This window comes from Chrysemys picta, chromosome 12 (assembly GCF_011386835.1).
Source record: "Chrysemys picta bellii isolate R12L10 chromosome 12, ASM1138683v2, whole genome shotgun sequence".
NCBI classification, from domain to species: Eukaryota; Metazoa; Chordata; order Testudines; family Emydidae; genus Chrysemys; species Chrysemys picta.
Window position 1 is genome coordinate 8,604,142 of NC_088802.1, and position 21,758 is coordinate 8,625,899.

At 57.6% G+C, this 21,758-nt stretch overlaps 1 protein-coding gene across 2 annotated transcripts; it reads left to right on the top strand.

Annotated features, from left to right (window-relative positions):
• Positions 1 to 232: 232 nt before the first annotated feature.
• Positions 233 to 21,545, top strand: PPP1R18 (protein phosphatase 1 regulatory subunit 18). 2 transcript variants are annotated; one of them, XM_065563212.1, is made up of 4 exons: positions 233 to 915; positions 1,561 to 4,257; positions 19,090 to 19,297; positions 19,831 to 21,545. In XM_065563212.1, exons 2-4 carry the CDS (start codon positions 2,128 to 2,130, stop codon positions 19,848 to 19,850), a joined length of 2,358 nt encoding a protein of 785 aa, XP_065419284.1. In that variant the 5' UTR covers positions 233 to 915; positions 1,561 to 2,127; the 3' UTR covers positions 19,851 to 21,545. The 2 variants fall into 2 exon arrangements, with proteins under 2 accessions (XP_065419284.1, XP_065419285.1); XM_065563213.1 differs by having other exon boundaries at positions 1,566 to 4,257.
• Positions 21,546 to 21,758: the final 213 nt, after the last annotated feature.

Consider the following 21,758-nt stretch of genomic DNA (forward strand, 5'->3'; position numbering starts at 1 on the left):
CCACCCCCTTCCCTCCAGACTCCCTCAATGCCCCCTCTCCTGAGAGCCCGCCCCCAACCCCATAACCTCCCCCTTACCCATCTGTCCAGATCCGACCCTCCTCCCCCCCGCACACTCCAACCCCCCCCCTCTGCTACCAAAGCCCCTCCCCTCGCATTGTGTCCTCGTCCCCTTCTGTTTATACACAAAGACACCCCCCAGCTCTCCCCCGCCCCCCCCCGCCCCATCTCTCTCGCCCCATCTCTCTCTTCTCCCGGGCTTTGGGGGGGATGAGCCAGGCGGGGATTACGGCTGTGCCGGCGGTTCAGCGGCTGGGCCAGCAGCGATTTCTCCCTGGGGCCCCGCTGCCTCCTGCCAGCGCTTCCCCGGCCCGGCCCCCCCAGCGGGGCAGCGGATCGGCCCCCCGCCCCTCAAGGAAAGGCTCGAAGGAGGGCGCCGCCAGACTGGGGGAGGGGAGCCGCATGGGGCCGTGAGAAGCCGCCGCTGAGAGCCGGGAAAGTCCCCCGGACGCCTGGGTCCCTCCGAGGTGTCGATCTCCTCCCCCACACACACAAACACGTTGTGATCCTTGCCCGAATGCCGGGGTCTCACTGACCCCCCCCCAATCCGCCGCTGACAATAGGAGCCTGCGAGCTCCTTGCCCGGACGCCTGGGTCCTACCGAGATTTCTCCCTCCCCGCCCCCCCCCCCATCCGCCGCTGACAATAGGAGCCTGAGATCTCTTTGCCCGGACGCCTGGGTCCCCACGGCGCTGGATCGTCGCTGACAAAAGGCGGTTTGGAACCTTCCCCTCCCCCCACGCCTCGCCCGGACGCCTGGGTTCTGAGGAGCCCGCGGAGAATTCGGACCCTCCCGCGCCGAAAGGAGCCGCCTTTTCGCCGGCCGGACGCCTGGGTTCCGCTACTTTCCTCCGGGGTAATTATTCTCCCCCTCCCTATGCTGATTGACAGGCTTAATTCCAGCCCCCTCCCCCATCCGGACGCCTGGGTCCCATAGCCCAGCTAGCCTGAGCCATCGAGGTTTGGAGTCCAGGGTAATTTCCATCCACCCCACCAAAAAGCCCCCCTCCCCCCGACGCACCCGGCTGTGCCCGGACACCTGGGTTCCTCTGAGCCACCAAGATTTGATCTCTCTCTGGGGTAATATAGATCTCTTCTCTCCAAGATTTACCGTCCCCTGCCCGGACTCCTGTATTCCATTGTCCACCAAACCTAAGCCATCCTCCCGGACTCCTGGGTTTCCCCCCGGACTCCTTGGTTCCCCCCTCCACCCAGTTTGAGCCATCCCCCTCACTCCCCATTCCCCGGACTCCTGGGTTCCCTCTCCCACCCGGACGCCTGGGTTCCATTGCCCACCCAGGCTGAGCTGTCCCTTCCCCCTCCCCGGACTCCTGGGGTCCATGGGGGTCCGGGATTCCCAGCCGCGTGCGGGGCTGTCAGCCGGGCGGGTGGGGCGAGCAGTGCCCGCCCCCTCCGGAAATCGCCAGGCTGACACAGGCGGAACTTTGGGGATTTTTTTCATCTTTTCTTTTTTTTTTCCCTCTCTTTCTCTTCCTCCCAGAGCAGGGGCGGGGGAGAGCAGGGAGCCCCTTGATTCCTCTGCCGGCTCCGCTATCCCTCCTTCCCTGCCTCTCCCGCCTCCCCCAGCTCTCTCTCCATCCCTCCTTTCTCCCACTTCCTCATTCCTTCTTTCCTCAGCCCCCTCTCTCCTTCTTCCATTCTTTCTCTCTCCTTCCTTCCCGTTAGTCCTCCTTCCCTGACTCTCTATCCCTCCCTTCCTCCGGCCTTACCTTTCTCCTGGTAAACCATTCCTCCATTTCTGCCCCTTTCTCTCTCTCCTCCTCCTCCTCTTAAACTCTCCTTCCTTCCCTGGCACTCTCTCTATCCCTTCTTTTCATCCTCTTAAACTATCCCTCCCCTTTTCCTCCACCTTTCCTTCCCTGACCCTCTCTCTATCCCTCTCTTTCGTCCTCTTAAACTATCCCTCCATTCCTCCTTTTCTTCCATCCCTGACACTTTCTCTATCCCTCCCTTTCATCCTCTCAAACTATCCTCCATCCCTTCTTCCCTGCCCCCCCTTGCCCCCGTCCCCACTTCCCTCCCTGCCCCCCACAGCCCCGGGGTGAGGATGGCGTCGGCTCCGGCGCCAGCCCTGCCGGAGTGGAAGCTGCAGCTGCTGGAGAGGAAGCGGAAGGAAGAGGAAGAGGCGCGGCGCAGAGAGCGGGAGCAGCAGGACCGCATGGCCAAGATGCCAGCCTGGAAGCGGGAGATCATCGAACGCCGCCGTGCCAAGCAGGGCTCCGGGACCTCCTTCTCGGACCCGGAGGGCGGTGGCGGTGGAGCAGGGCCCCCCTTGGCTGTGGCGGGGCCGCCCGGACCCGAGATGGGCCAGAAGGAGAGCACCGTGCTGCAGGAGAAGATTGGCCCAGTGCACCAGAACCCCTTCATCCAGCTGGAGAAAAGGCGCAAGGAGACAGCAGTGCCGGAGGCCGAGGCAGCCAGCGCCAAGGCCAAGCAGTTGATGGAGCTGTACAGCCAGCGCCCTGGGGTGAGGACCCTACGGGCCGACAACGTCATCATCATTGAGTCGGTGCCGGGAGCAGCGCCACTGGGGGCCGAGCGGCAGGGGGAGGCCAAATCCGGCAGCGTGGAATCCCTGAACGAGCTGCTGGCCCGGCGCGGCGGGAGCGTGACCGAGATCCGGGCCGGCGAAGTCTTCATCGTCAAATCGGCCCTCAGCCGCAGCGTGGAAGACCTCAACTCCTTTGGCCAAAGCCGCGGCGAGGCCGATTGCCGGCCGGGGCTCCCGGAGCAACGCCGCGGGCGTGTCAGCAAGCTGCTAAGCCGCTTCGGCCAGGAGGACCCACCCCCGCGACCGCTCAGGTCCCTCAGCACCGAGAACCTCGCCGATGGTTCCTACGAACGCCCCCTGGCAGCAAGGAAACCGCCCGGCTCGGCCCAGCACCGTAGTGGCACACCCAGCCCTCCCCGCGACCTGCCGGGCCTGACCCCCTCGCCGCCTCCCTTCACCGTGGCTTCCTACCGCAGCCAGTTCAAAGCCAGGTCCGAGGCCTGGCCAGAGAGCCCACCGCGGCGCTCGCCCACCGGCAAAGCATGGGGCAGGGAGGCCGCCTCGCCAGAGAGGGGAGCCAGGCATGATGGTGGCAGCCCTGGCACATTGGTGCCGGGCCCTCGGAGCAGGGAGGCCAATTCACCGGACAGGGGAGCCTGGCACAGTGGAAGCACATTGGCTGTGGTGCCAGGGCCTCAAGGCACAGAGGCCGCCTCGCCAGAGACGGGAACTAGGGGTGATGGCAGTGCCATGGCGCCAGGACCGCGAGGCAGGGAAGCCGCCTCACCGGAGAGGGGAGCCAGGCCTGGTGGCGGTGCATTGGCGGTGGGGCCGGGCCTACAAGCCAGAGAAGCCGCTTCACTGGAGACAGGAGACAGGCCTGGTGGCAGTGCATTGGTGGTGGGGCCGGGCCTACAAGCCAGAGAAGCTGCCTCACCAGAGAGGGGAGCCAGGCTTGGTGGCAGTGCATTGGCGTTGGGGCTGGGCCTACAAGCCAGAGAAGCCACCTCACCGGAGAGGCGTGACGGTGGTGGTGGTGGCTCAGGTGCGGTGATACCGGGCCTGCTGGGCAGAGACGTCACCTCTCTGGACAGAGGTGGCAGGGGGGACAATGGAGACGCCTCAGCCTCAGGCCTGCCCGTCGACACCATATTGGATGCCGAGGCCCAGGCCAAAGCCGTGGCCAGCCTGCGCCTCCATTCGCGGAACTCCTTCGTGGTGGTGCCGCGCCGGGCGGCCGCCTCCCCTCCCCCAGACCCCGGCGAGGCTCGGCAGGAAATCAGCACTTCTCCTCCAAAGGCTGCCGCTGCTCCGGCCTCCACTTCCTCCTCCTCCTCCCCCAGCCGTGAGCAGCTTCCCCTCCCGGCCAGCGCCGAGGAGCCGGCCGAGGGGGAGGCCATGAGGCGCGGGGGCCGGGGGCCCCGGGAGCTGGGGGGCCCCTCCGCCCTGCCCCACCCGGCCGTGCAGCGCCGGAGCGGCAACACCATCACCATCAATCCCCGCAAGGCACCGGTGCCAGCCGTGGAGAACGGCGTCGAGGGCGAGGGGGGCCCCACGGCGCCCGAGAAGGCAGCCGGCGCCCCACTGAAGAAGCGCTACCCCACGGCGGAGGAGATCCAGGTGATTGGGGGCTACCTGTCCCTGTCGAAATCCTGCCTGGCCAAGAACGACCCCCACCGCAAAAAGGTACCGGCGCGCTCCTCACTCCCTCCTTCGCTCGCCCTCTTGCGTTCCTCCTTTCCCTGCTCTCTTTCGTTTTCTCTGCTTCGTGCTCTCACTTTTCACTCTCCCTCCTCTCGCCATTTTTATCCTTTCTTTCTTTCTTTCTTTCTTTCTTTCTTTCTTTCACACCCTCTCTCGGCTGTTTCATTCTTTCTTGGCCTCAGTGTCTCTCATTCTTTCCCTTTTTAGTCTTTCTTTTTTTTGCTCTCCTTCATTCCTCCTCTTTCTTTCTCTCTCCTCTGCTCATTCGTTCACTCTTTTCTTCATTCTCTCTTCCTTTTGCTTCTCTCCCGCTTTCCCCTCCCTCTTGTCATCCCTCACTGTCTCTCCTCCCCTCATTCCTTCTCCTCCTCCTTCAGGTGCCTAACACAGGGTTGAACGTGGCGACGCCAACCCCAGGCGTGGGGCCGTTAGCCATGGTTGACCTCTGACCTCCCGCCCGGGCCCAGCTCCCGTTGGGAAGTGTCTCTGGCCCTCGTGGGCCAGGGATATAGAGCACGTGGTGGAGGCCGGGGTTGTCATGGGATCCACAAGGATGTGGTCCAGGAACGTCCCCACCCTGTTCTCCTGGTGCTAGAGCAGGAAAGGCGGGGGATGGAAATAGGGTGGTTGATTCCAATTCCTCCAGGTTTGGATGGGAGCCGGCGCCCCCTAGAGGGGAAAGGTCCCATATCCCATTCCCCACCCCTCTGAGCCAGCTGGTTCCTTTTGGAGTAACCTGGCTTGAGTTTGTAGCTGGCTTATGGGGGCTGGGGGGAGTAGGATATTTGACCTTTCCCCGATAGGGGATGCCAGCTTCAATCTGGCCCCAGGGCAAGGGCACTGGCTGGCTTGGGGAGGGAGAGGAATGGGATATGGGGTCCTTCCCCTCTTGTGGGGCACTGGCTCTGATCTGGCCACAGGGTGGGCGATTGGCTGGCTCAGGGGTATGGGGAATGGCTCACGGGACCTCTCCCCTCTAGAGACGTGGGGCTCTGATCCAGCCCCACCCTGTCACTCCCATTCCACAGCCCCAATGTGAAATGAGTTTGTTCGGCCCCAGCCCACTTCCCTGTTGGCCGAAAGTCGCTGGCAGCCTCAGTAGAGAGGCTGAGGGCTGGACGGGCCTTGAAGCCTCCTCTTTCTTTCTCACTGGGGACCCAGTGGCAGGGGCCAGGTGGGGAGGGGGGCACCGGAAGGGAACGGGGTGATCCACAAAAGTCTTTTCACACATGTGACCCAGTCCAGGGTCTGGGGTTGTCCTTGGCCAGATGCGGCTCTGGTGTGCACAGTGGCTGGTCTGTTCTTTGCCTCATAAGGGGATCATTTAGCAGGGACAGTCGCTAGGCAAGAGGCATCCCTGGCTAAACTTTGTGGCTGAACGTCAACGGCATTTTTGCAGCCGCAGTCTCTGCCCAGCTTCCTGGCACTAAAAATGCCCCCTGGTGCTATGAATCTGTGCCTGGGGGGCAGCCCCACTGGCACTGGCTACGGAGCGCAAGGAGGCATCTGGAAAAATCTTTCTACCCCATAATGCTCATTAAAGAAAAAAACTTGAGGATTCTGGAGTAACTGCTTTGAAGTACTAGAGTATTGGAGAGGAACAGATCACAATACCATCTTGTACTGGTATTATATAGGAAATAAATATAGTATGTGAGCAATATGGGGTCTACTGTAGTAGTATCATACAGTAAAAATACTAGACTAATGGGCCATAATATGTTAGACTGCTCAAAATTACTACAGACTACTAGAGTACTTGAGCGTAACAGATCACACAACTTTAAAATTGCTCTAGTATTATATAGTAAATATGGTAACATTTTAGAGTAAGGGGCTATAGTACTGTTGGATTGCAGCTCAAACATACTGCAGACTATTAGAGTACTCGAGAGTAACAAATCACAATACAATCACATTACTCTGGTATTCTATAGTGAATACGTTAAATACCAAAGCAAGGGGCTATAATAATGTTAGATGCACCATTGCGCAATGACACTGCAAACTCCTAGACTACTTGAGAATAATAACATCACACTACGAAGAAGTAGTGCTGTAGTCCACGAAAGCTTATGCTCTAATAAATTTGTTAGTCTCTAAGGTGCCACAAGTACTCCTGTTCTTCTTTTTGCGGATACAGACTAACACGGCTGCTACTCTGAAACCTGTCACACTACTGTTAACTTGCTGGAGCATTGCTCAAAATTACTTCAAAAACACTGAAGTACTTTGGAGTAACAGGTTACAGCATTGCTAAATCACCATATTATATAGTAAATACCATAACGGTCAAGAGTATTCTGCAGTGATAAGCTGTACGACTGTTCAATTGCTGCAGTATTGCTCAAATTACTACGGAGTGCTAGAGTAACATCACAGTATTGTTAAATTGCCGTGGAGTTACTCAAGTTTACTGCAAAATACTAGAGTATTCCAGAGTAACTGATGACAATACGGCTAAATTATTTTACTGTTCCATAGTAAATACAGTAGTATTTTATTCCATAGTAAAGAGTAAAATGGTGTTGTTAAATTACTATAGCATTGCATTAAATCACTGTAAAAGCAGCAGTGTTGTAGCCAGGTCAGTCCCAGGATATTAGAGGGACAAGGTGGATGAGGTAATATCTTGTATTGGTCTAATTTGTCTCGCTCACCAATAGAAGTTGGTCCAATAAAATATATTACCTCCCCCACCTTACCTCTGTAAAGCACCAGGGTATTCTAGATGAATAGACTGTTAAATTACTGCAGTAATGTCCCAAATTACTGCGAAGCGCTAGAATATCCTACAGGGTGATGTCAAGATACTGTTAAAATACTGCAGTATTCTATAGTAAGTGCTTCCGAATGTTATGGTGTTCCAGTGAATAGATCAAAATACTGTTAAATGTTTTCAGTATTGCATAGCAATTACTTAAAAAAAATACTTTAAAGTACTGGAAGGGTGGGAAAGTAATAGGTCTCAATATTGTTAAAATACTACAGTGTTGTATGGTAAGTACTCAAAAATACTGAGAACAAATTGAGTGTAGTCTATGGTATAAGATCACCGTAGTATTAAATGACTACAGTACTCTCTATGGTAATGCTTGCCCGATAAATACTGCTTTGCTCTAAAGTAGTCAATATATGTTTTAAAAATAGGATAGTATTTTAGCTAGTCTGTCTGTATATCATCCATCTCCCTGCGCTCGTGTCTCTCACTTTCTCTTTCTCTCTCTCTCTTGAATCCACATAAGCAACTATCTATCCATCTAATCACCATATGCATCTGTCTATCCCTCTCTCTAATGCATGCATCCATCCGTCCCCTATAGGCATCATCCAATCCCCATCCATCCCCCTCCATCCATCCAGTCTCCATACATCCCTCTCTGCCCATCCAGTCCCCATATCATCCATCTCTCTACCTCATCCCCATATGTGTTTGTTTCTTTATCTAACTCCCGACCTTTCCCCTTTCAGCATCAATGGCGAAGACTCATTGCCACAAATCCAGGTGCTCTAGGGGTGGGCACCCCCATGGTGACCAAGCCAAGATAACCCCCTCTTACTTCCCCACTCCCATGCCACGTGTTGCCTCGGCCCTTTAATGCTCTAGTCTAGCACCCCCAGATGCTGGTCTGCTCTAGAATCCTGGGCTCCATTTCCTACGCTGACTTCGACAGAGCGACCTCCATTGACAGGGTCTGGACCTCGGTGTTTATGGCTCCAGCATCCTGTTGTGCTGCATTACTGCAGGGACTGTTACAGAATATGGTGGGGAGTGTTACTCTAGAATGCTCTCGTGGTTTTCACTCTAGACTACTGTGATCAGCCACAACCCTGCAATGGAGCTCAGTACTGGTACTGTCAGCACCAGGGCCTTATCTGTATCTCTAGAATACTCTGGCAACAGTTGTTCTAGAACACTCTGGTGCTTATTGTTACTCTAGAAGTGTGTGGTGACTGGTGCTCCAGAATATCCCAGTGGTTAATTACTCCACAAAACAGTGCCGGAACAGAGCGGTGATTGCTACTCCAGCGGTAACAACTGTTCTTGAACACAGGCTGTGATGTTCTAGAAAACAGCGGCACATGCCGCTCTAGAATGCATTGGCAGTAATTGTTGGTCTAGAATGCAGGGCCTGTTGCACTGGAATGCATAGGAGGGGCCTGTTGCTCTAAATCAGAGTGGAAGCTCTAGAACATGGGGTAAGGCAGCTGAGCACTCAAGAACGCACTATGTGTCATACTGGTGTGCAGCGGAGGAAGGGGGTTGCTCTAGAATGCATTGAACAGATAGCAAGTTGCCGCTTCAGAGCATGTGGTGAAGGCAGGCTGCCACTCTAGAATGCTGTTGATGTCACTCTGGAATGACGTAGAGAGGGCCTGTCGCTCTATAATGTAGTGGCTGTTGCTCTAGAAAGCTTTGGAGGTGTCTGGTCCTGTAAAACACACTGGAAGGATGGCAGCCCGCAGCTCTAGAACATGAGAGGGGCAGGCTGTTGCTCTGGAATATAGTGGAGGGCGCTGTTTCTCTGGCATGCGGTGATTGGGTGGAGAGTTAAAGCTCTGGAACATAGGATTGGGGGCTGTCACTCTAGAACATGGGAGCTAGCATGGTGGAGCACAATGGAGGGCCCTGTTGCTCTAGAATGCAGTGAAGGGAGGCAAGTTGATGCTCTAGAACATGGGATTGTGGGGCATGTTGCTCTAAAATGCAGTGAAGGGAGGTGAGCGGAAGCTCTAGAACATGGGGGTGGGGGTTGTCTCTCTAGGTTACAGGACCTGGCACGTGGGAGTGCAGTGAAGGGGCTTGTTGCTGTGAAATGCAGTGAAAGAGAGGTGTTGAAGCTCTAGAAGATGAGGCTGGGGCTGGCACACTAGAACGCAGGCACTAGCACTCGGAGCACAGTGGAGAGGCCTGTCGCTCTAAAAGGGTGTGAAGGGAGGTGAGCTGAAGATCTAAAACACGGGGCCATGGGGGCTGTCACTCTAGAATGCAGTGGTGGGATGTGAGCTGAAGATCTGGAACACAGGGCTATGGGGGCTGTCACTCTAGAATGCAGTGGTGGGATGTGAGCTGAAGCTCTAGAACATGGAGTTGTGGACATGAAGAATATGGAGGCCTGTCGCTCTAGAATGCAGGAAAGGGAGACGAGTTGCAGCTCTAGACCATGGGATTGTGGGGGCCCTGCCACTCTAGAATGCAGCGGGGGCGCCTGTCGCTCTAGGACCTTCCAGCGTCTGTACTGAGCCAGGTCAGGTCGCCGTCCCCAGGCTAAGCGCCCTCTGCCTCAGGCCCGGCGCCATCCTTCTGCACGGTCCTTTTGTGACCCCCTCGAGGGCAGATTCCTGCTTCGGTTTTTCATCACAAACAGACCTTTCACCACAAACGGCTCTTTATCTTCCGGAGGGTCTGGAGCAGCCGGGCGGCTGGGATCTCCGCCCGGCTTATCCCTCCCACGCAGGCAGGGGCCGTTCAGCCTGGAGAGATGGGGCCAGCTTGCTTGCTTGCTTTGTCTCTCTCTCCTTTGCTCTCTGCCCTGAGGCTGAGCCCTCACTCCACCCAGCAGAGGAAGCCCTGCTGACATCAGCTGCTGAGGGCCATGCACTCAACTTCTGCCTCTCTGTGCCCTGATCTGCGGGGGGGGGGAGGGGAGACCACTAGGGCTAGCAGCTTAGAGATGGCCATGGGGCCCCCTCCAGCCATGGGAGGGAAAGACTAAGTCCAGCCAGCTCAGCTAGGCTAAGGGGGAATGTGGTGACATCTCTGATGGGGGAGAGGACAGGCTTAGAGGGGTGTGATGGGGAGGATTGGGGGGGTATCCCCAGCTCTGGGAGGGACATGGGGTCTAGTGGGTTAGAGCAGGGGGCGCTGGGAGCCAGGACTCTTGGGTTCTGTCCCCAGCTCTAGGAGGGGAGTGGGGTCTAGTGGGTTAGAGCTGCGGGGATGGGATGGGTGTCAGAACTCCTGGGTTCTATCCCCAGCTCTAGGAGGGGAGTGGCGTCTAGTGGATTGAGGGGCTGGGAGCCAGGACTCCTGGGTTCTATTTCTGGCTGTGGGAGGGGAGTGGGGTCTAGTGGCTAGAGCTGAACGGGAGGACAGTAAGAGATTTCAATTCACTGTATATAAATCTGTTTATCTATCCACCCCTTCTCTCCCACAATATTTCTCTAACCATCCATCTATCTGTGTTCTTTCTTTCCTGGACTGCACCTCCCCCCACCTTCCCCCCAATAGCTGATTCAGGACCATAGTCCCTGCCACCCCCTGTTCCCCATTCTCATGGAGGCCTGTAGCCCTGGTCAGTGACTGTGGCTCAGGCCTGGTGACATGGGCCTTGTTCCTCTCCCCATAGTGGGGAGTCCGGGGCTGCTCTTTGTCTTTCCCGGGCATGCTCCGAGAGCTGGGGGAGGGGGGCATGGGGTGAGTGTGCAGGGGATGCCAGGGCTGGGATCCCTCCCTGCTGAGCTCAGAGCTGGGGAGTCACTCAGACAGGGCTCCAGGGCACATTCTCATTTGGGCGTCATCTCCCCGCCCGCCTACAGCCTCTCCTGCCTGCTGAAATGCAGCTGCCTCTGGTGAGGGAGGGACGCTTCCAGAGCAGTTAGAGAAGGGGGGGAGGCGGATGGCAGGCAGGACTCCTGGGTTCTTTCCCCAGCTCTGGGAGGGGAGGGGAGTGGGGTCTAGTGGGTTAGAACAGTAGGGTCTGGGACATCAGGACTCCTGGGTTCTATCCCTGGCTCTGGGAGAGGAGTGCAAGACGCAGAGAGAGAGAAAGGAAAAAGCGAGCATGTGCCTGAGAGGAAGACACAGGCCCCCAGAGACTGTGTGTGAGAGAGCGACAGCCGCAGACAGTCTGTCTGTGTGTTTGGGGGAAAGGGGAAGCCGCTGTCCGTGCAGAAGGACCCAGGGACCAGGTCTGGGCTGGGTCCCAGCCCAGCGCTACAGCCCTAGGCTCACCCAGGGTGTAGAGGCCAGGACAACAGAGCAACTCCTGCAGCCTCCAGGATGCTGATTTGCGGGGGGTGGGGGCTAGGGGAAGGAGTGGGTGTGGAGGGGTAAAAGTGGGAGAAGGAAGGAGTATGAATGGGCAAGGGATGTCGTGGGGAAGGAAGGGGTGTGATGGGGGAGGGATGAGACGGGGAGGGTGAAAGGGGGCAGGCAGGGTGTGATGGCGAGAAAGGGGTGTGATGGGGGAGGGGTGAAAGGGGTATGCAGGGTGTGATGGGGGAGGGGACCAGGCCCTGCCGGCCTCCCATTGGTACAAGCCACCAGCAGGTTTTTCCAGAGGAAGTCATTAAAAGCACTGAGGTCAGCGTTGACGAGGTTGCCATGGTCACTGTAGATGGGGGGGGCACTTTAACCCTTCATCTTCCCCAGAGCTGTTGCCCCTATAATCCCACTCCAAGGCTTCCCAAGAGCGGCTGCAGGTGCCCCCTCACCCCCAGCCTCAGCTTCCGCCTAGAGCCACGCGCCCTGCATGGAACTTGGCTTCATTTCGCTCTTGTAATCATGGACGCCTTGCTCCAGGGACTGGGACACGGGGCCTTTCCCCTCTAGGGGGCGCCGGCTCCCATCCAGCCCCAGGGGGCAGGGACTGGGACACGGGGCCTTTCCCCTCTAGGGGGCAACAGCTCCCATCCGGTCCCAGGGGGCAGGGACTGGGGCACGGGGCCTTTCCCCTCTAGGGGGAGTGGTTCTGGAGTTGATCATTCCCATCTGGATGTAACAAGTAGTTTGATCTCAGCCCAGCCCCCAGCAGGGCATGTGCCCCCATCCCAACCCGCCCCCGCCCCTCCCCCATGCTGCCAGCCTCAGCAGGGAAATCGAGGGCTGAAGTGGCCCCAGAGCCCTAACTCCCCTCTGCCCCCTAGAGGGGATCCCTGCAGGGGCAGGGCTGCGGACCCCAGGCAGGGAGCAAGGTGTGTTTGCATGGGAGGAGCTTAACTGGGCTGCCCCGCACCCGCTCTGGGCATTACCCAGAGGGCCCTGGGGCTGCCCCGTCTTCCCGCAGTGCTGCAGCCCTGTCGAAAACAGGAAGCGGGGAACGTGTGGGAGCGTGTGGGACGGAAAAGGGCGGGGAGATCGAGGCCTGTGTCAGCCGAAGCCCCGGGCAGCCTGCACCCGCTCAGGAAGTGGTTATTGCAGTGCAGAGCGAAAGCAGCAGCTGGTGGGGGCGGGGCTGGGAGTCAGGACTCCTGGGTCCCATCGGCAGTTCTGGGAGGGGAGGGGAGTCTAGTGGTTAGAGCGCATTGGGGGTGGGGGGAGCTGGGAGTCAGGACTCCTGGGCAGTGCTGGGTTTACAATGGCTCCAGTGGCTCCATGGAGCCAGGCCCATGCTCAGAAGGGGCCCCGGCCTGCTCCGCTTGCACTGTGCCCTGAGACCCCACCAGCCTGCTGGCTCCCCCGCCCCCGCCCCCACCCCACTTGCTTCTCTCAGCCTGCCCGCCAGCCGGCCGAGGGCTCCTCTCCACTCCCTGGCCCCATCCGCTTGCTTCTCTCTGCCCCCTGGCCGGACCCCAGCGCACCTCCGGCTCCAGGCAGTCTCTGCTTCCCACCACCTGTGGGGCCCTGCCTGTCTCCCCAGAGCTGTGCCGCCTGGGACTGGTGCAGAAGCCTGGCCAGTGTCGGTCAGGTGTGTGTGTAGAGGGAACAGTGTGGAGGGCTTGGCTGGGCTGCTCCAGGCAAGTAGGTCCTGAGGGATCCTGGCCAGGGCAGGCCCTGGCCTGGCTGATCGCACCACTCCCAAAGGGCCGGAGCGATTCCCCACCCTGGGACCAGCCCTGGCTGCACTGCTGACAGACACAGTCACCTCCCAGCAGGGCTGGTGAGTGTGGCCAGGAGGCAGGGCGTAGGGGAGGGGGTCTCTGGAGGGCCTGGTGTGGGTGCTGTGCTGTGAGGGGGTGAGGAAGATCTCTGTGTGTTGGGGCACTAGGGAGTGGGGGTTCTGTGGAGGGGGGGGGTGGGCAGGGGTGGTGGTGTGCAGGGCGCTGTGCATTTGTGGCATGGTCTGGGTGGGGCGCTGGGCATAGCAGGTCTGGGGCTCTTTGGCCATAGGAAATCGGGGTGTGTGTGTGTGTTCTGGTGTTGGGTGGGGGGGCTGGGTGGGGCGGCATTGGCCCATCCCCAAGGGGAAGGGGCATGCTGGCAGCGCAGGGCCGGGTGGGCCACTGTGCATCTGGCAACTGCCGGTTTGTAAATAGTGTCCGTGCACTGGGTTGGGCAGAGCGGGGCCGTCCCTGCCATGCCATGCTCCTGGCTGGCCCCTCACTCCAGGAACCGACCGCCCCCCCCACCACCACGCCATGCTCCATTGCCCCCATGGGAGCCACAAATATGTTTGGCGCCAGGCCCACAAAAGGTTAATCCGGCCCTGCCTGGGTCCCATCCCCAGCTCTGGGAAGAGAGTGGGGTCTAGTGGTTAGAGTGCAATGGGGGAGGATGGAGGGGCTGGGAGTCAGGACTCCTGGGTCCCATCCCCAGCTTTGCCATCAACCCTTGTGCCTGAGTCGTCCCACCGCCCCACCCACCAAACACATGTGATTAACCCTTTCCTGCCCACTTTGACACCTTACGAACCGGGCCAGAACAGGATAAAGGGCGCTCGGTGGATATTATGGGATAAGTAAAGGACTGTGGAGCTGCAAATCCAGCCCTTCAGGCCGCCCCCCAGCACCGTGAGCCCAGCCTGCGTTAATGCCATTTGGTATAAGAGCTTTAGAGGCGTTTCCCCAAATAGCCCCAGTCTTATCTGAGCTAATGCCGATCTGGCCGGGGCCCAGAGGTCCTGCCTGGGCTATTGAGGGACAGAAACAGCGCCCAGCCTGCCTCTCCAATTGGAACCGGTGCCCCCTAGAGGGGGAAGGCCCCATTGCCCGTTCCCCATGTCCCTGAGCCAGCCAGTCGCCCCAAACCGGGACCAGATCCTCTTAGCGGGATGGGAGCTGTCAGCAGAAAAGTGGAGAATGGCTTGAAGACTTGTGGAGGGAGGGGACTAGCACCAAGGGAGACACGAGGGACTCCTACACCCCCCACCCACTCAGTAGAGATGGTGGGGGGTGGTTGGAACGGATGATGAAGGGGTAAATATGGCTCACCCACTTGGGAATAACAAGGGCTGGGAATCCAGTCAGGGATCCCTGCCCAGGACCACTCCAGCGCCACCTAAGACAGGCTGGGGTTGCTTATCCCTTCTTTTACTTCAAGTCTCTGAGAGGGTCAGGAATGCAAGCTGGACTGAGGCTCTGGCCGGGGCGGGAGGGGGGCAGTTCTGTTCCTAGTGGATAGAGCCCTGGAGTGGGACTCGGGGTCCCTGGTCTCTATTCCTGGCTTGGCCACTGGCCTGGCGGGTTGCCCTCGGCTAGTCCTTCATTTCTCTGTGTCTCGAGTACACTGAGGATGGGGAGATAGAGAGATCTATAGATAGATCTCGTGATGGTGGATTGAGCCGAGGATAGGGAGATAGAGAGAGATATGACAATGGATAGACGAGTGGATGGGTGGAGCTGAGGATAGATAGATAGATAGATAGATAGATAGATAGATAGATAGATAGATAAAGCTGAGGATGGATGGATAGATAGTTGATGGGTGGGTGGATGGATGGAGTTGAGAACAGATATTTAGTTAGATGTGTCGATGAATAAATTGATGTGTGGAGCTAAGGATGGATGGACAGATAGATCTGATGATGGAGGGATGGAAGGGTACCGCTGTGAATGGATGGATAGAGCTGAGGCTAGATCCGATGACGGATGGATAGATAGAGCTGAGGGTAGACAGAGACATATAGGTAGATCTGATAATGGAGGGATGGAAATGTAGATGCTGCTGAGGATGGAGAGATAGAAAGAGCTTGCCATGGATGGATGGATAAAGCCGATGATGATCTGACAATGGATAGATGGATAGAGCTAATGATGGATGGATAGACAGAACTATGGATGAATAGAGGGACGCTTGGATATAGATAGTGTGGTCAGACATCTAGCTGGTGTGTTTTGCCATCTATTCTCCCCAGCAGGCCAGACAATCTCTCTCTGGCACAGCAGTCTCTTGGCTGGGGTCTGTGCTTCACAGAGACATTGAGGGGTCTGGTCAGGGAAGGGGCACCGGACGTTCTCCGACACAGCACTCCACAGGATCTGGAGCTCAGGAGAGCCTGTGAGATAGTGCCCTGGGCTTCAAACTACAGCTCAAAGGGGTCACCAAGAGTCCAGCCTATCCCTCTAGCCTTCCTCAGCTCTCGGGCAGAGAGAAAGGGCTGTGAGGAAAGCAACAGGGAGTCTGGATGCGGGGGGGAGGGCAGCCAGGGGTGAAGGTTCCTCCAGGCAAGTGATCTGGAGAAAGCATTGGAGATGCCGATGGATCTAGAGCGATGGTGGCATGGAGGGTCGGTGGGCCATATCTGGATATTCAGGGCCATTTCTGGAGGGTCATGGGTCCATCAGGAGAGAGAGGGCGATTTCTGGAGGGCTGTGGGATCCAGTCTGGAGGGATGTGGGCTATGTCTAAAGGGCCTTGGGCTGTGTCTGGAGATTCATGGCCGTTTCTGGAAGGTTGTTGGCCCAGGCTGGAGATAGATGGCCATTTCTGGAGGGCTGTGGGATCCAGTCTGGAGGGATGTGGGTCAAGTCTAGAGGGTCTTAGGTCGTAGCTGGAGATTCATGGCCTTTTCTGGAGAGCCGTGGGCCCAGTCCAGAAGGTCGTGAGCCAAGTTTGGAGATTTGAGGCCATTTCTGGAGGGTCATACCTCAGGGCCTTGGGGTGGGGTTCGGTTTCTGCTCCCCCCTTCGGGGCTCTGGGGGCAGGCGGGAGGGGCAGACACCCTGATGGAGGTGGTGCCAGACACCGGAGCAGAGTTGGGAGGCTCCCGGCGCAGCTGTGCGGAATTGGACGGCAGCTGGATTCCTGGCCTCCCCTCCCCCTCCCGGCCAAACCAGGCCTGTTCGCTCCTTATTTAGGAGCCAGGCAGCGGAGCGAGTGACTCAGGCACATTCCAGAGCTGGGGGGGCGGGCGGGTGGGGCCCGGCAGCTGGGTGTGTGTGTGGGGGGGGGGCAAGGAGAGAGAATGGGGGAGTGTGAGAGAGACTGAGGAGGAGAGATGAAGCCAGAGAGTGGGGAGGGAAAGGGAGGGATGTGAGAGTCACAAGGGAGGAGCCGCAGAAAGATGCAGAGAGACATATTTCATTTCTCCTTTTTCTCACTCCCTTCTTCCTCCTCTCTTTCTCTCGCTGACTGTCTTTTTCGTTCCATCGCTCAGTCTCTCCCCTCCCTTTCCCTTCATTTCTCCTCCTCCTCCACCACCTCTTCTATCTTTTCAGTCTCTGTAGGACTCTGACATGTTCCCCCTGCTTCCATTCTCTTATTCTGTTCTTTCTTGGACCCTTCCCGTTCATCCACTCCTCACCCCCATTTCCTCTCTCCTTTCTTCTGTTTCGTTCCCCTGTTCCTTCCTCTCACAGATTTTCTCCTTCTGTTCTTTTCTTGGCTCCTGCTTGTTCTGTCCTTCATTCCTCTTTTCCTCCTGTCTCATTCCCCTCTTCCTTTCTCTGCCTCCCTCCCTGATTTCCTCCTTCTCTTTTCTTTGCCCCTCCACCCCCATTAGTCTCACATTCCCTCTCTTCCCCTCCTCTGCTTCTCTCTCCTCTGCTCCCCAGTTTTCTCCTTCTGTTCTTCTCCATCAGGACTTTCCTCTCCTCCCCTCCCCCATGGCCTTGCTCCCTCTTTTCCTCCCATGCCGCTGTCACTCCCGTCCTGGATTTCCAGGTTCCTGTCTTTCCCATGCAATCTTTCATCTCCCCTCGCACATTCCCTTCTTTTCCATGCTGGTGTTCCCTCTCTCAGCCTGGCCTTGGCCTTTCACTTGCCTCTCTACCTCTCCTCTGGCCCTTCTCCCATCCCTCACTACCAGTGAGCATCCATAACGCTGTTATGGCCCTGATCCTCACCCTGAATTCCCCCGGACTGGCCTCGTGACCCCTCTCCCCCAGCTCGTTAATAGACTTCAGTTAATTGCGATTAGTGGGGGATTAATTCCCATGGGAACCAATTCGGGAACAGATAAGATCAAAGATACACACACACACCCCATGTCACCAAACAGAGTGGGGGAGGGGTGCCTGGGCTAAAACTAGAACCATGCTAAGCAGGAGGGGTTGGGGCCGGGCTGGGCCGGGACACCACTGGAAATTGGGATGGGGCTGTCAGTGCTGTCCCCAATACCCCAGTGCGCCACTAGGGGGCGCTGTCCTGCAGGGAGCAGGATGGGGGCTCAGTAGGTGGTGCTGTCCTGTCGCAGTCGGTGCTGCCCCCAATACCCCAGTGCGCACTAGGGGGCGCTGTCCTGCAAGGAGCAGGATGGGGGCTTGGTAGGTGGCACTGTTGCTGGTGCTCTCACCCCAATACCTGAGGGCAGCCACTTTTGGATTGCATAGAAAATTGAAGTCCTGACCAGGCCCAGTCATTAAATCTCCCCTGGCACTTTCCTCCCAAGTTGGGGCGTGAACCCCGGTGTCCTGGCCAGATCCCCCCCCCCCCCAGCCCACGTCCATTCTGCCTTCCTGAAATCCCCCCGCCCCTGCCCCGTGGTTACACACAATTGGACACAGGATTACTCTTCGCCTCCCACTTTATGCTGCTGTGTGGCGCCGCTGTGTGGCTGTTCCCTCGCTGCCCCACCCCAGAGGTGGCTGCATCCCAGTGCTGTATGCAGGGCTCCCCCTCCCTGCTCCATCTTCTGCACTATTTGTGGCCCAGCCTAGCTGCAGGTCAAGGTAGATGCTCTTGCCCTTGGGGAATCGTCTTTCTCTGCAGGAGGGACGTCTAATCTCATTTCCTGCAGGGTTTATCTCCTGCCAGGGCTCTGTGCCCAGCTGGGGTGCGGGCGGGGCAGCTTCCTGGCTGCCCTCCACCAGAGGCTTAGCCAAAGTGGGACTGCCATGGCCACACTGTCCTCAGAGGGTCCCCAGAGAGCTGCTGCCTGGGAGGTCTGTTATTGTAGGGCTTCTTGGCATTACTTGCCTGGGCTGCGTGCTGTGGTTTGTTATTGTAGGGTCTCTTGGCATTACCTGGACTGTGTGCTGTGGTTTGTTATTGTAGGGTCACTTGGCAGTGGGGATATGTGCACGCTGTTTTGTTATTTTAGGGTCTTTTGTAGTTGCTAAGACTGTGTGTGGTGGTTTATTATTGTAGGGTCTTTTAGCACTGGGGATATAAACACAGATTTGTTATTGTAAGGCGTCGAGTCAGCAGTGGGAATCGGCATGCAGTGTTGTTATAGGGTCTCTTGTCAGAGTTCAGGCTGTGTGTCGTTTGTTATTATAGGGTCTTTTGGTATGGAAGATGCACACACTGTTTTGTTTTTGTAAGGTCTCAGGTCAGCACTGGGGGTGCAGACAGTGGTTTGACATTGTAGAGTCCCAGCTGGGGGTGCAGACAGTGGTTTGACATTGTAGAGTCCCAGCTGTAGGGCTGTGTGCCACGGTTTGTTATTGTAGGGTCTTTCAGCCCTGGGGATAGGCACAGGGGTTACTGAAGAGTCTTTGTGTGGGCGCTGGGATCCAGCACACTAGTGATTATTTTAGGGTCTCTCAGGTGCACTGGGGAGCCATCCACTGGTTTGTTATTGTAGGGTCTCTTTGTGCTATGGACTCACCCACTGGTGCAGGGTCTAAGACCGTGGGCACTGATAAGTTACTGTAGAGTCACACTTAAACAGGGGGTGGGGACATAAAGCTAATCCAGTGTGGTGGGGGCAGTGGCGGGATACCGGGCTAGATGGGCCTGTTAGTCTGATCCTTCTCCCCCTTCCCCTGCAGTTGAAGATCTCGTTCAGTGAGAGCCAGCTGGAGCGCACCTTCCAGTACCCGTCCGAGGGGTCCCTGCTGGAGGAGTTTGGGCCCCCCGAGGAGTTGGACGCGCCGGCCTGTGCCAACCCCCACGGGGAGGACGACGAGGAAGAGGAGGAGCTGCTGCTACTCCATCGCGGCCTGCCGGGTGTGCTCAGGACCAAATCCCTCATCGTGGGTGAGTCTCAGCGAGCACTAGGGGGCGCTGTGTGGCGGGGAGCGGGGTTAGAGGCTTAGTTGGGGGCGCTCTCCCCTGGCAGTCAGTGCTGGCCCCAATGCCCCAGCACGGCACTAGGGGGCGCTGTGCGGCAGGGAGCGGCTTGGGTGATGAAACATGCTGGGAAAATGCTTATGAAACAGCTGCTGCCGGTTCCCCACCCCTGGGAAAACCTCTTGCTTTGCTAGCCATGGGCATTGGGGCTCCATCTAGTGGCCAGATGGGGGAAGCTCAAGGGTGTCGGCCCACTGGCCTCCAGCAAGCCTTGGCACAGATGTATCCTGCCCTTTCCAATTCAGAAGGCCAGGCACATGCCCCTCCCTCTCCTCCAACATCCATCAGGCACGGCTGCTATGCTTACAACTCCCAGCTCTGGGAGGGAGGGGTCTAGTGGGTTAGAGCAGGGACTGCTGGGTTCTGTTCCCCTGTCTGTCCCTGCTAGGTTTCCCCCTCTCCCGTTTCCTACTCATTTCCCCCTCTCTCTCTTCTGGCAGATGAATCCTGCAGGCGGTAACCCCGCAGAACCACCCCCCCCCATGGTGGGGGGACGGGGCGGGTACAGAAGGTGCCCTGCCACGACTGGGTCCCGACCGGCCCCTTCTCTTTCGTCTTCCAGTAAAATCCCAGCAAGAACAAAGGACTGGAGGGAGGTTGGCTCCAGTCCCCCTGGCTGTGGCTAGGCCGGAGCAGCCACCCTCCCGTTTGACTGCTCCCCTAAGGTCCAGCAGGGGGGATGAGACCAACAGAAAAACAGCATTGAGAGAGCCTTCAGGAACAAACCCACTGCAGCCAGCAGGGGGCACTCTGCACCACCCGGACTGTGCTGGGAGAGCCCATTTCCACTGGGGGCGCTCTGCATCACGTGGACTGTGCTGGGAGAGCCCATTCTCACTGCAGCCAGCGGGGGGGCGGGGCGGCTCTCTGAACCATGTGGACTGTGCTGGGAAAGCCCATTCTCACTGCAGCCAGCGAGGGGCGCTCTAAACCCCATGGACTTTATTGCCACCGAGAGGTCACCTGGCCTACCTTCAGCCAAAGGTTAAAGATCACATCCCCTCCTGAAGATGGGTATGGGTGGGGGGTGGCAAAGAAAACCAACCCCCCACCATACACACATGCATTTTTTGTAACTCTTGAATCCTTTTTCTAGGGGACATCATCCAGAAGGGAGAACTTTTGTTTCCCAATTTTTACTTCCTAATAATGCTGCCGGGGTGGTCAGAGTTAAGGGGATTGTAGTTTAGGAGGGGGTGGGGGTGGGGTTTATTGGGGAGGGGAGGGGTCACTTTGTTACTTGATAGGGTCCAGTCATAATTGCAGAGGACTGGATCACTATCGGAGGGCGGGGCAATCTGTGACTGGGGTGGAGCCAGTTGAGATTCAGGCGGAGCCAGTCAGTATTTGGAGAGTGGGGCAAATTGCTACTTTGCAGGGGTGGGTGGGCCATTTGCAAGTGTTCTGGAGCTAGTTACAGATGGGGCCGTGTTTATGTACTTCAGGCAGGACTAGTTGTGTTTGGGGAGGAGTGGGGCAGTATGTGGTTTGGGGGTGGGAGGTGGAGCCAACCAGGAATTGGGGAGGGACCAGCTGTGACTGGAGGTGGGGGGGAGGAGGTGACTGAAGCGGAGGGTGGGCCAATGGTGTGACTTCCTGTTTTAGCCAAGACCTTAATGAGAGGTGACACTTCCTGTGTAGATGGAGCAATTTCACCACCTTTCATGGGTGGGAGGGAGGTCGTGTCATTCAGAGCCTCTGATGGGCAGGAGTGAGAATGGAGGGACAGTGGAATTGGATGTGTGGGGACAAGAATGAGGATGGCGGGAATGAGGAATGGGATGAGTGTGGGGGGGATGGATGGATGAATGAGCCCCTCCTCTGTGAGTTTAGTTCGTTCTTGTTATTAAAACATTTTCTTTGCACTGGGGGGAGCAGCCGCATCCTCGCCCGGGAACGAGGGTGCGAGCGACTGAACAAGTGTGGCAGGCTCCTCCCCCCACCCAGGGAGCAGGGGCAGATGTGTGGTCACAGGGGAGTGGGGCTAAATGAGGCATCAGCCCCCCCCCCATTTAACTCCCATCCTGCTCTGTGCAGGAGGCACTGATGCTGCATCTGAGCACTGGCAGGGGGAGGGGGCCGCATCCGGCCAGTTCCAATAGTGTTTTTTTATATATATATTATAATAATAAAACAGAAAGATGTTGCACGTGAAGCTGCCCTCCTGTCGTCTATGGCCCACACGGTCTGGGATGGATAGGTGCTGCCAGGACCTGGTTCCCACGTGCCCCCTGGGAGTGAGGTGTGGGTGCTGCCAGGACCTGGCTCCCATGTGCTCCCTGGAGGTGAGGGTGGGTGCTGCCAGGACCTGGCTCCCATGTGCTCCCTGGAGGTGAGGGTGGGTGCTGCCAGGACCTGGCTCCCCCGT